This window comes from Paramacrobiotus metropolitanus, unplaced genomic scaffold (genome assembly GCF_019649055.1).
Source record: "Paramacrobiotus metropolitanus isolate TYO unplaced genomic scaffold, Prichtersi_v1.0 Parri_scaffold0000104, whole genome shotgun sequence".
NCBI lineage: Eukaryota > Metazoa > Tardigrada > Eutardigrada > Parachela > Macrobiotidae > Paramacrobiotus > Paramacrobiotus metropolitanus.
Window position 1 is genome coordinate 634,809 of NW_026570324.1, and position 14,694 is coordinate 649,502.

General features: G+C 45.5%; 1 protein-coding gene across 1 annotated transcript; it reads right to left on the minus strand.

Annotated features, from left to right (window-relative positions):
• Positions 1-581: 581 nt before the first annotated feature.
• On the minus strand, positions 582-3,677 carry LOC129597388 (uncharacterized). Its single transcript, XM_055494902.1, has 3 exons — positions 3,475-3,677; positions 2,362-2,973; positions 582-2,010 (listed from the first exon to the last, which is right to left on the minus strand). The coding sequence occupies exons 1-3, from the start codon at positions 3,536-3,538 to the stop codon at positions 926-928; spliced, it is 1,761 nt and encodes a 586-aa protein (XP_055350877.1). The 5' UTR covers positions 3,539-3,677; the 3' UTR covers positions 582-925.
• Between the last annotated feature and the right edge of the window lie 11,017 nt (positions 3,678-14,694).

Below are 14,694 nucleotides of genomic sequence, written 5' to 3' on the forward strand. Positions count from 1 at the left end.
ATTATATTTTGTTATTGTGGCAATTGACAAGTGCTTCTCCACGTGATCGCCATGAATACTGGGGCATGCAAGTTTGGTTTAGAAGCACGGGCTGTTTTGATCTCTGTTTTAGTGTCTAGAACACCAATCTTCTGATATGAAGTAAAAAGAGTGCACATGTGACATGTTTACCCGGAAATATCTTCCGGTCGGAACCGTCGGATGAACCTTCCGCAAATACCAGTAAGGTACTACGTAACTTTCCCGGCTAAACATTGCCGACCCAGGTAGTAACGGTCCAGGTACCAAGTAATTAAAAACGAAAGAATTAACAACCATCATGGATTGATGCTTCCTGCTTAATGATCGATGTCAGCACCGAACTAACTTATTTCTTTAACTTATTTGTACAGTACTTCGATTTATACTTATTTAAGTCTGTTATTTTCATGATCTGATTTAGCGAAAGCGAAATAGAAAAAGATTTTTATTATCGTACTTACCAACCTATGTTAATATTTGTTTAGGGTTTTGCGCAAGTACTGTCACGGTGTAAACTGTCACCGCGCCCACCATGTCTCTTTTGCGAAGACAAGCAGCAGTCTGAGCAAACGCATTTTTAATGGTAAAAACTTCCAACTGTACGCGTGACACCCACAAAGAAGTTGTACAACACTACCGCGGTACGTAAATGCCCTTAACCAGTAAAATTGCAGAAATCACCACCCAGCTTGAATCCCTTCCCCAAGAACGACTTTCTCTGACCTGTGTCTAATTAGCGAAATATTAAATTATGTGGATGTGGTATCACTCGTCCTAGTCGAATTCCAGCATTACAACGATTTATGGTACTACAGATGGTATATCACCAGACCTGTACATTACCATAAATCGCTGTAATGCTTGCAATTCATAGGAAGGACGAGTTTCCCCAGTGACCACAGAATTATTTAACGGACCCCATTTCGTTGATCACATTGAGGCGCTTTTCGTTGATTTCGGCAACCGTCCAAGTGTTTCCACTGCTGATAGGCACAAAATACTGTGCCCATAGTGTATCCCCACGGTAGATCTCCACGGTGGCCTGCGAGTTGGCTAGATTCCATTCCGGCCATCGGGTCTCCGGTTTTGACCGTAGTGCATCGGTCTCCTGGACGAATATCCGATAGGTACCGGACAGTTGCTTCTTTATAAGAACGCTACCAAATATCCGGTCCATGTAATCGTAGACCATGAGTTTGTCCGCGCTGACAGTGACATTTGCGTTCACTTCGGCACGTTGGATGGGGTTGTTCTGCAGCGGCCCCTTAACCATCAGTTTAACATCGAACGGGCCGTAATTGCCGTTAGCTATCAGTCCGGTCGCTCGCAGGACGATTCGGACGTCTCCCTTGGCAAACTGTGGTGTTAGTGCCCAGTCACGCATGTTATCCCATCCTCCAGGTACCGCTTGCACAGTGAACGGAGGACCCGCGAATTTGTCATCCGGCTTCGATCCTGTATACACAGCAACAGCTGTGTAGGGTCCTCCCGGGAGCGGCACTGACCACGTGCCGTTTATCGTCGTAGTATTCGCCGCAATTGGACCCGTGACGTTATTTATTCCAGCTCGCAGTTGGACTTGAACTCCTGACATTGAATAGGCGCCGCTAGTGTTGACCAGCCGTATGGCTCCCATTGCTTTGCCAATGCCCTTCAATTCGCTGCGAGTAAACATCAGCGGTTCCATGAAGACCTCCCTGCCTAAGCTGAGCACCTGGGTGAAGTTGCGCAGTGTGATGGGAGCATATGGATATCCTGCGAATCCAGAGGTTTCGAAAAGGATGTTGTAGTCCTTGGTGCGTGGTAGTCGAAGCGTAAATTCTCCCGAGAGAGGAGTGGTTGTTACGTTAGTGGAATTAAAAGGTTTGTCGTTAAGGTCGCGAAGTGTCACCACGATAACTGCATCGGAAAAGGCATACAGATTGTCGGCTCGGCGAGCCTGCCAGTGGACGGTGACCATGTCGACCCCGGGGCGGTCGAACGGGGATTCTATACAAAGCACACGTCTGAACGATCAGTGCAATAGCTAATATAAAGATAATAGATGATTATACCAAGGAAATCACGGACACCACCAATAATATCGAGAAAATATCGTAGTGCAGTGGCTCTAATTCTGGGATAAGGTGAGTGCAGCAGCATCATGCACGCTTTGCCGTACAGGATGAAATTACAGTAGCGCAGTGTACTTAAGCCTGCCGATTGGCTCAAGCCCATGTTTTCACTTTCTGCCGCTGTTGTGAGACGGGCTCATGTTTACTTAATTCATAATATTGTGTTAAAAGGTCAAGGTTCTGTTACCAGAAGCAGAAGTACCGGTTAAAAGGTAATTTCACATACCGGGTTGGATTCTGTTGTGGCAGCCCGCCGATGGCGTTGTCGCGTTCGCAACACTTTTACCGGTGTTCGCGGTGGCTGTATGGATCGTTTTCGTCCCAGCGGGCATATTAGGAGAAAATGACACGAACAAATGCGACGCGAAACGGGCGCTGTCCGACTGCAGCGCCGTCTTGGTTTCGTTGCAGGCCGCCGGTGTTTGACAGCGGATGCACAACGACAGCGTGGGCGGCAATGGCGTACTGGTAAATGGCTGCCATGAAATCGAACTGTTGCTGAAGCTGGGAGCAGCACTGTTTGGCGCGTACTCTATTCGAGTCCATTGGAAGGGAATTAGAGAAACGACGGTCTGTGGATCTTTTGTGCGCTGTATGACGGCGTCTTGGATAGCCGACACGTAATCCTTATCCCACAACTTGATTTCGACAAAGACACAGTTGGTTCCGCTTGCCGGGTCGAGGAAGATTTCCGTCGCATCCGGGAGGAGAGTGGCGACTGGTGCGTAATAGAAGGTTGGATGCGGTGCCGGAGAAGTCTTGTTGAAAATCGCAATCTGGAGGCTGTTGTAGGGAACGGTAAAGCTCGGTGCGCTGAGGTCAGCGTCATTAAATGGGACTGGAAAAACAGCAAAGTACGAAATTGCTATAACCGGACTTTCAAATAAGGAAACCACTACTTCTAGCGATCATGGTACAGTAACAGTATGGTCCGTATCTAACGCGTACGTCGCAAACATTGCATCATAATATTATTATCTTGTATTTGCGCGAAAGTGCATTTAATTGCAAATACGGTGGCTATAAAAATCCAGGGTGTGTTAAAAAAATAAATGAATTAGAAAAGGGTGTCTATAATTGACGGGAAGCGGAAAGGGGGGTGGCTATAAAAAGCGGAGGTGTTAGGGGTGGCTACAATGTCACTCTTTAAATAAACCTTATACGATAATAATCCTAATTATTATTATGATATGCAATATTTAAGGTGCAGCCGCCTATTTCATCTTTTTGTCCTTTAAGCGCGACTGGAGCAGCCGATTTCGTCACTACAGATATGTACCCGGTATTACCTACAGCCATAATAACAATAATAGAATAAAACTGTAAAATGTGCACGTACCACTATAAGCCATGCCAAAAGAAAGACAAAAGAGCAGTATTCGGTATCCGAATTGGTGCATCATTGACGTATTAAATGAGCGACCAGAGGAACAAGAAAGGTACAGAGTACAAGTTCCACGAATTATAAACGTCGGTGGCGTTACAGCACCGGTATCGTTATCATAAGTTTTGTACAGGAATGATCCAGTCTTCAGACTTTTGCGTTTCTTACAACTGTTATTTATACGCCATATGAGTAGATTACCTGGATTTGCCGCAAGCTGCACGCAGTTGTGTGATTAGGTATTTTGTACGGAATTCAGTATTTTACGCAGCACTTTTTCCGTCGCTCAATAAATCTTGCCAATATAATGACAGCCTTTTAAGAATATCATGGTAACTGATCATCTTAATTATCATAGCTTACCGCCACCGTAATAATTGTTAACTATCATTGCCTGCAGTGGCCGTAATGATTATGACTACCGGTGCCTCGAATTATGACTCGAGTAGTGCTTTACCGGTCGGCATAGCCTGCCGACTGGTGAGGGATTGTAAATTAAATGCATCCCCAGGTACATGCATTGCATAACAGCAGCTTGCTCTTGCCGTTCGAGCGGCAATATAGTCACCATTTTCCGGGTTCCATTCCAATTTTCTTGAAAGCCCCTCGACGCAGCCGGCAGCCAAGTGCTACGACGGAACAACCCGGAAGTATCGGCATTTATCGGCAATTACTACAGAAACTGCTGAGATAACTCGCAGACATTTGAGACTGCATATACCGCAGCCAGCACGCGTGAGAGGGAAGCCATTACCGGAAGCAGTGGCTGCGCGTCACATCAAAAAAGCATGGCGAAGATGCGTAAACAACAGCAGCAGAGTGAAGCATACACGATGCTAATGCGTTTTAATATCCCGTAAACAAACTTTGTTTGTTCCAGCTACAGTAATTAATTTTCTTAGGAAGACCGGCAATGCTTCATCGAGAAAGATAGTCATGTCGTGGAGCACAGCGTCAATTGAGGATACAAATGTATCCTTGTTCGGCGTGTGATATGATCCTGCCAAATTATCCGCTGGTCAACGTGCATTAGCAGACGTGCCATGATGCGACGCGGTTGCAGACGTGCGGTGTTTGTCAGACAACGGAATGTGTTTGGATGCAGTTCGAAAAGCATCCAAACTTGTATTACCATCGACTCTACGTGCAGTTGGGAAAGAAGCCGAAAAGGTCAAAATGTCACAGTGTGTGTACAGTGCGACCAGTGCGGCAAGATGAGAGTGAAGCAACCTTGACGCTAAAGATGAGAGTTATGATAATCTTCGGCCGGATGGTGTATCACAGCTGACTTGGAGAAACGGATTACAACTGGCTTGGGAAGTAATATGTGTGGACACGGTTACCTTGTCTAACGGCATCAGCAACAGTATCAAAGCCGGGAAGCGGCTAGAAAAGCGGAAAAAGAGAAGTGCCGGAAATACGAGTATCTGGCAACCGAGTATTAGTTTGTTGCTCTAGCTTTTGAGACTTTCGGCCGGTCTCTCAGCCGGGCTATGACGATCCGCGAAAGCGGATAACTTTTGAGGATTTTAAGTATAAGTGCGAGGAATGCCAACTGGGATTTGTGCGGCCGATTGCGCTGACGAAACACAACGAGCCTCAGCATCCGGTAAAAGGTCGTTCATCAACAAGATCATGCAGACGATTAATTCTGTCAGGTTTTCCGGACAGTTCGTTATCTTTAATACACCAGAAACGTGCGCTTTATTCAGTAGTATGTTTCCAATTGGGATCCTTGTATTATTGTTTGCTGTTTGGAACAATTAGCAAATTGTTCCCTGTGATCATGAAAAAAGGGCGTACAGATTTGATTTAGGAGCACGGATTGTGCTGATCTCTGTTTCAGTGCCCAGAAAACGAATCTTGTGATATTTTCTCATGTTTGTGAAGTAAAAATAGTGTACACGTCACATGCATTTCCTGCAACAACACACATACCGAATATATAAGTGTCCGGATCGCAGTCCCACTTACCGTATTCTAAATTATGCGAAACCGGGCAGCCCCAGCAGATGCCGATGTTGATGCTGATATATTCGCTGGCGTAGATATCGCGTCGCTTAGCTCGAATGTTTCAAGTGCATTTGGTAGGTCGGAATCAAGCTCCAGCGTGAAGCTCCAGTTTCCGTAACGGACTTCGAATTCGCCGACCGGAAGGGGCAACGACCGTGCAAAGGCGAACGTGTTCATGCGAGGTCCGGGGTGCTCTCATTAATTCTGGAGATTGCAGACACACCTATCGTAGTGTCACTGTCACATTGTCGCACCGGCGGTCTGCGAACGTACGTAACGCTAGCCATAAAGACTTCTTGTCTGGATTCGCAGATTAATCCGATAATGATGTAAACACCGCGCCATACGCAGGTAGTGACGATAAAAAGTACCAAGTAGGTAACCAGTCGGAGACACCCTTCTGTGTTTTCACGCGCGGCCGGCGGCCGGTTAGGCAGAAATAAAACCTTTTCAATACTTCGCCGTTGATGCCATTTTCTTTCAGCTTGACCAGAAGCCATTCAAGTTAAACGGATCGGACGCCTTTTTTAAATCGAGGAATGCAACTGCCGTGACATCCCCTCGATCCATGGACTGTATGTATCCATGCATCTGTCACTTTGGTTAACAGCATTTCCCACGAGTGGCCTTTCCGGAAGGCCGAAGGGGCGGGCGTAATTGCTTTTGGGGGGTGCGCAGCCATTTTGGGGCTTCTGCGCACCCCCATCGCTCGAACCTCGCTACGGCTCTGTCTGCCGGAAATCAGGTAACTGCATCTGCACACATCGTTCGAAAACTTTGGATATATTGCATAGCAGTGATATCGGCCGCAAATCGTCAGCACTGCGAGCGGCAGCCACTTTTGAAAGCGGATGGACGTCCGCCATTTTAAACACTGATGGAAATACACCCGTTCGTTGCGACTTGCTTACCATGTGGGTCAACGGGGGAACAAGGACAGACGCAACCCCACCGAGCAGGCCAGCTGGCATTCCGAACGGTCCTGATGCTGTTTTCTTTACTTTATTTGTTGGAGTATGGACATTACAACGTCAGGTGGGACGTGCGAAAAGCCATGGTGTGACTGTCCAATATCTGCGAAATGCTGATTTAACGTGTTTGAATCCACATTACAATCTGCCATTCTCTGCTGCTTTCCGCAACATTCTTCCCACTTCCTTCCATTACCGAGCTGTTTGTTTGCGATTTTCATGAAAACACTGCTTTTCGTTAATATCGTACTGATCATGATGCATCTGCATGTAAAATTGTTAATGGTTCTTTCGAGTTTGCATAAGTACCGTGGAAACCGTAGCCACTCACGATGTTTCTTTTGAGAAAACAAACAGCAAACTGAGCAAAGGTATGAAAAAAACGTCCAATTGTACGCGAAAACCCAGCAAGCAATTATACAACACGAACACTTCCGTGGTAAATGGTGCCCTTAACAAGTAAAACTGTATAGAAATCACAGTCCAGCTAATTCTCTGCCCAAGAACAACTTTCTATAATCTATGTGAGTCATTTCTCGGATCTGCATTACAACGTTTTATGGTAATACAAATATTTAATTTACTAATAAGGCAACGCCATACAGTATGACATTGCCTAATTAGTAAAACACAAGTCGTTGGAACCCATTCCGTGAATTTTCCCCATGGCTGCAAAATTATGTACCGGTAACTTTGCTCATTTCGTTGATCACAGTGAGGCGCGGTCCGCTGATTTCGGCAACCGTCCACGTATTTCCAGTAATAATCGGCACAAAATACTGCGCCCACAGTGTATCGCCACGGTAGATCTCCACGGTGGCCTGCGAGTTGGCCAGATTCCACTGCGGCCATCGGGTCTCCGGTTTTGCCCTTAGCGCATCGGTTTCCTGGACGAGTATACGATAGACACCGTCCAGTTGCTTGCGGATCAGGACGCTACCAAATATCCGGTCCGTGTAATCGTGGACCATTAGTTTATCGGCACTGGTAGTGGCATTTTCGCGCACCTCCGCACGTTGAGTGGGATTGTTCTGCAGCGGACCGGACACCAGCAATTTAACATCGGCCTGGTCGAAATAGCCGTTAGCTACCATTCCAGTCGCTCGCAGGACGATTCGGATGTCCCCCTTCGCAAACTGTGGCGTTATAGCCCAGTCACGCAGGTTATCCCACCCTCCAGGTACCGCTTGCACAGTGAACGGCGGACCCGTGAACTTGTCCTCCGGCTTTGATCCTGTATACACAGCAACAGCTGTGTAGGGTCCTCCGGGGAGCGCCAGTGACCACGTGCCATTTGTCGTTGTTGTGTTCGACGCAATCGGACCCGTGACATTATTTATTCCAGCTCGCAGCTGCACTTGAATTCCTGACACTGAATAAGCACCGCTAGTATTGACCAGGCGTATGGCTCCTGCTGCGTTGCCAATCCCCTTCAAATTACTCCGAATGAACATCAGTGGTTCCATGAAGACTTCCCTGCCTAAGTTGAGCACCTGGGTGAAGTTGCGCAGTGTGATTGGAAAATATGAAAATCCTGCGTATCCAGAGGTTTCGAAAAGGATATTGTAGTCTTTGGTGCGTGGTAATCGAAGCGTGAATTCCCCCGTGAGAGGAGTGGTTGTTACGTTGGTGTGATTGAATGGTCGGTCGTTAAGATCGCGCAGTGTCACCACTATTTCGGCATCCGAAAAAGCCCACAGGTTGTCGGCGCGGCGAGCCTGCCAGTGGACGGTGACCATTTCGGCCCCGGGGCGCTCGAACGGGGAATCTGTACAAAAGCACACTGAAGAATTAAAAGAGCAAAAGCTATTATAAAGATCAGAGATGATTGATGATACATAAAATTATGATTGAAAAGGTCAAGGTTCTATTACCGGAAGCAAAAGTACCAGTTAAAATGTAATTTCGCGTTCCGGGTTGCGAGTGTTTGTTATGGCAAACCGATGGCGCTGTGGTGCTTGCAACACTTTTACCGGTGTTCGCGGTGGCTGTATGGATTGTTTTCGTCCCAGCGGGCATATTAGGAGAAAATGACACGAACAAATGCGACGCGAAACGGGCGCTGTCCGACTGAACCGTCGTCTTAGTTTCATTGCAGGTCGCCGGTGTTTGACAGCGGATGCACAACGACAGCGTGGGCGGCAATGGCGTACTGGTAAACGGCTGCCATGAAATCGAACTGTTGCTGAAGCTGGGAGCGGCACTGTTCGGCGAGTACTCTATACGAGTCCATTGGAAGGGGATTAGAGAAACGACGGTCTGTGGATCCTTGGTGCGCTTTATGACCGAGTCTTGAACAGCCGACACGTAGTCTTCATCCCACAACTTTATTTCGACAAAGACACAGTTAGTGCCGCTTTCCGCGTCCAGTAGGATTTTCGTCGCATCCGGGAGGAGAGTGGTGGCTGGTGCGTAATAGAACCTTGGATGTGGTGCCGGTGTAGTCCTATTGAAAATCGCAATCTGGAGGTTGTCGTAGGGAGCGGAAAACTCGGTACGCTCAGGTCAACGTCAGGTGGGGCTGGAATAACAACAAGTAAGTACGAAATTGCTTTAACTTCCAAATAAACCTCATACGTTACATAATAATAATATTATAATATGCAATACTTAAAAGTGCAGTCGAATATTGTTGCCGTTTTAAGCGCAAACTGAAGCAGCTGATTTCGTCACGAAGTATTAATTGTACTATAGTGTGTAGTAATAATAAACTTGTAAAAATATACACGTACCACAACAAGCCATGCCAAAGGAAAGGCAAAACAGCAGTAGTCGGTATTCGAATTGGTGCATCACTGATATATTAAATGAGCGAGCAGAACACGAAAGGCACAAGTTTCCCGAATTACCAACGTCGCTGGCGTTATAACAGCAGGAATTGGTATGCTAAGTTGGATTCCGCAACGACCCAGTCTCGAAATCTTTGAGCTTCTTACAGCTGCTATTTATACGATATACGAGTAGGTTGCCTGGTTTTGCCGCAAGCTGGACGCAGCTGTAGATCAGGTACTTTATACGGAATTCAGCATTTTACGCAGCACTTTTACCGTAGCTCAACAATTCTTGCCAGTGAATAATGACAGCCTTTTAAGAGTATCCTGATAATTGATCATCTTAACTACGTTTTCCGGGTTTCATTCCAATTTTTCTCGAACGCCCCTCGACGCGGCCGGCAGCCAAGTGCCACGACGGAGCAACCCGGAAGTATTTATCGGCAAAACTACAGACTGTGGAGATCTCTCGCAGACATTTGGATCTGCGTATACTGTATTCTGCAGCCAGTACATGTGCGAAGGGAAACCACCGCAGGAAGCAGCGGAAAAACTTGGCGAAAATGCATAAAGTGCTGCAGCAGAAGCAGAGTAACGCCGCTCAAACGATGCTTAAGCGTTTTAATATCCCGTGAACATATTCTGGTCCAGCTTGGGCAAGTCGCTACAGTAATTTCTGAAGAAAACTGGCAATGCTTGACCGGGAAAGCTATTATCATATGTACTGGCATTTGCGGACGTGCTTGTCAAATAACTGGCGGCCGCGGACCTAAGAATCTTAGGTTAGGTTTGTTACTTTTGTAGGTACGCGTACCCGCTCGCAGTCGCTTTCCTCTTGCTCAAACTGATCCAGTCCTATGAATAATGTCTTCCATGGTTAGTTCTGCAACATCTCACAAGTTGCTGTTACAAAAGGGGGCCAAAACGAGCAAGGCTCTCTAAAACGGCGTCGGCTGTCTGTTCAACGTCGGCTGTCTGTTCAATCTTTAAGCCATAGAATTAGCACAAAATTAAAATTAATCATATTAGCGCAAAGGTCACCCGTTTCTGTGATCCATCGCAGCGCAAATGCTCCCGCTGCAGGACGTCAGATTGGTGAGTTGCGGTCACTTAGGAGATTATAAAGAGAGCTACGAGATTTCGTTCGTCAGTATACAGGGGCGTGGCGTGCCGTAGTGATTTCCGCCTCCTTTACGCTTGTTACTGCCTGCATATATATGCCTGCCTACATCGACGACAGGACGAAAAAAACCAAACGACGTCGAGGAGATTGAATAGATAGCACAGCATCAGCACCCTCTTTTGTCGACGCTGTAAGTGTACACGGTGGCTGCCGAATTGCAGTGCATGTTGTCTCGTAAAGTGCGCGTGCGGCGCCAATGCGCCCCATGTGAGTAATTATAATTGATCGCACGGCTTGACAATCGTCCGTGATCTTTGGCGCGCACTGGCCATCCCGACGGGATTACGATATGTGTGTATGTCGATGCAATGTGTGCGGCCGTGCATGCTCCATTGCGTTTTTTCCTCAGCGCGAGAAAGAGCGCGGAATATAAGAGGCAGATCCATATCGAGAGATCTGTTTATGTAACCCAACGCGCACTCGCGTCGCCAATATATACCCACAACGCTGCATCGACCTTTCAAAGTAACAACGTTATGACACAGCGCGCGGAAAGTGCACCGTGTGTTGACCGTTTTGTCTGGGAAAACACACACCTTCACGCGGCCAGGTTTTCACCGAAACCGGCGCGATCGAACGGCGCTAATCAATTTAATAGTGGAACGAGCGAAGCGAAGAGCTTTTTACATCCTGTAACCATCGTTTTTACGACAGTACGCTTTTTCTTAAATTTTTTAGCGGATTTGCAGTAATTTGTAAAGGTCACGGAGTGGCTGACTAACCGTTGCCGGTGATTTGCCGTTTTTTAAAGAAATTCTTGGCCGATTTCTTACGAGATTTCGACCATGTTGCTTGACTAATCGATGACAAGTGTATACAAGCGTAGTGTGTATCGTCAAGTTGTGAGTTTACAAGAAACACGCGTAATGGATACATTTGCTGGCAATTCCGTTCTTTGTGTTTGTGTATGTACGGCAGGAAGCGTTGCTGTTGCTGGTGTGTCATGGCGCAGGGAGAGAGTGAGGCTATTGAATAAATGGGCACTGCAGCGACCCCGGCGCAATACGACACCACTTCATCATCATTTGTTGCTAATCTTACATCAACTGGCCTGACACTGATTCCCTCCATTAGCTCCCACTGCCTGACACACTCCCATCCAACCAACACAACCAATCTTCGCTGTATTGTGGATGCACATACGGAAAAAACGTTGCTGTAGTTTGTGTGCCGGTACATAACGGTTCCGGTGTGTCTTCTGCACTTCCCAGTACATCTAAAATTAGCCTCACTAATACGGTTTTGTGCTACAAAAATTTTACTTGTAGCACATTCTAAAAAATCAATATTGCAAAATAAAACTCTCACATAAGATTTTCCTTATTTTAAAAAAATCGATTCTTCGATATACCAACACACTAGAATTTTCTGGAATAATTGGTAAGTAAACCAGTTTTTGTTGGACATACTGTGTAACTCAGACGAGATGACTGATACTAGTAAGTACATAAATAAATCTTACAAGATTCAGACATTCTTTCCGAAAACTCTGTTTGTTTAACTAGTTTTCGCATTTTGACGTGGTTCTGTTCAGGCTCTGATTATCTGTAAGTAAACGATAATGACGCTTTGGCCCAGTTTTAAGTCATAAACTTTCTCTATATTAAAAAAATACTGTACATAGTTTTTTGGATTTTTATATGTCGTAATATAAATTGCTACTGACTTTTCATGGAAATGCTGTATCGCCCACAAGTCACCTTTTTTTGCAAAATATATAATTTTCGATTTTCCATTAATACCGAAATAAACGGTAGTGCCGTGATCCGGTTATTAATAAAAAATGAATATACTGTCGTATACAGGGAAGAACCGCCCACGCGCGGCGTATCGATCGCCCGGTGCGTGTAGCGTGCTGTATATGTCATCCAATCAGCGCCGCTTGTACGGCCCACACAAAAGCCGGGGCATCCCAGATTTGCGCCCGGCTGCCAGGATGAATACAGTGAATACCAGCTCCACCAGCCGCCCATATGTTCCCCCTGCCAACGCCTGACACTGAGCTGATTTTCACACGCCGAATCCTGGCGGATAATCGGACCAGAGTGATGTTATATCTGTATTAGCAATAAAAAATCCTCCCCACTGTAATTAACCTTCCAAGCGGACTTTCATATATAATCGGCAGATATTCACTGCACGCGCCGGTCACGGCTCCTTATTGTCGAATGATAATAGTTGTTTGTTATTGCTGTTATTTGCACGGGATTAATCATCACGTTTGCGAGAGCTGATCAGATATTGTATGAGATTCGCGGGAAACCGGCACCGATTATCTGCGCGGCGGAAATACGACGCTGACAAATCAATCCGGTGTGGATTGTGCTGTCTAATGGATTTCTAATTTTGTGTACGTCTGTGGCGTCACTGGGATTGTAATTATGGATACAATAAGGTAAGGAAATTCAATAGCTATTTTTATCCAGAATAATATTATGTGAAATTTCCTGGATGGATCGTTTTCCGACGTCCAGACTTTCACCGGGAATTTTAAACTACAGGCTGGGATATAACCATGATCTCAGCTTCTAAAAATTATTTATAATTCAGCATTTGAATTTTCCAGAGGAAAAATTATTCCTTCACAAAATTTTTTTGTGGAATATATTTTGTGCAGCTCATAAAAATTAAAGCTAAGTGACAATTGCAATTTTTAGCCGCTTGGACTATGAATTTTGCTGTCTTTGTAAAGTAAACTGGGAAAATTTTAAAACCTTTTAAACTCACTTTTACTCCTGTATTCGTTATTGTTTTTGTGTAAATGCTATGGAACCTGAATCATGAAAGATTCGTATATATACGAACAGCATTTTTTGTTGAACGTTTTTAAAATTGTTGCATAATTAAATTCTTTTGAAATTACGTAAAGAATTTGTAAGTAAATCAGTGGCTGAAATTCCATTGGAATAAGCAGATGACAGTGAAATATAATTGGCTGACAAATGCTTTTTGCCGGCTTGCCGTTGTCCGGCAGCTGACTTCCGATCGACTCTGTATCTACTATGCACAAATAACACCATCCAACCGGCGACAACTGCCACGTTGCATAACAATAACCGCGACGTTTCGTTTAAGCTGCACCTGTCTCTCTGTGCGCGCGCCCTGTCTGTCACCTTTCTCGGCGATTAGCCGTGGCTAAAGTGGCTTTTACGGGACTCCGGCATGGCGGGGATAAATTTGCCTTAATGCTGTGTGTTTCCTGTTTATGGAGCGGCTGCAGCTAGCAGCGCAACTGCCGCGATTATCGAATAATTCCGAGTGAATATATGGGCGATAGTTTTATGACGGTATTCATATATAATATCTGCGTGCCGCTTATGTCGCGCCAATAATCGCAATAACTGCATAACCCAAATCGATCAACATTTTTCCCCGGTCTGTCCCTGTCGCGCCGCTGCCGGTTTATGACGTGTAGTCAATCGGCAATTTTCACCTTTTTTTCTAGACGATTTTCGAGTCGTTTCCTCACGCATAATATTTCCATCACGTATCACTAAACAAATAAATTTTGATCTATCGAAAATTAAATAAAAGTTGGTTGTATTATTGCCGCAGTTTTTAGACAAGTATTTTTTACTTTAGCTTGCCCGGTTATTTTTGCCAATAACTTAAAAGCAAAAAAAATAATAATAATACTTATTACTGGAGAGAAACACTATTCACTAGCGTTGTAACCTTTATTTATTGAAATCGTATTCATTGATTTTTTAAGGAAAATAATATTTATTATTAACCGATTCTATGCTTTTGAAAATTTCCCCGGTATCCGCTTAATTAAATTAACGTGAGTCTAATTATTTTTGCAACTAGTATATGTCCACGTGCCACTGATTTCTGACATGCTTAAATTCATAATCCACCGTAGCATATTGACAAAAACTGCCGATGATGAACGGGCTATTCTCCGCGCACATTATTACATAATTCCGGGCATTGATTGTCGGCTCGTGTTACGCCGCGCGCTGCCACTCTCCCTTAAAACTGACATTTCGGCCGGCGTATGCTGTACGCGGGCCGTGGATTACCGGGATTTGTCGGCCTCGGACCGCGTTGCATTCAGCGATATTAATGCTGGATTTCCGCCTGACAAAGCTGCTTAATTAAATGAGCGGGGGCTTCGCCGCGCACTGATTAGTCTTTAACCGCACCGCAGTATTTAATTAGCGGCATTGCTGCCCCCTCCCGAAATTCCCGGCCGCGTCTCCCCCCGATCTAATTGCCTGTGATTTAATCAATG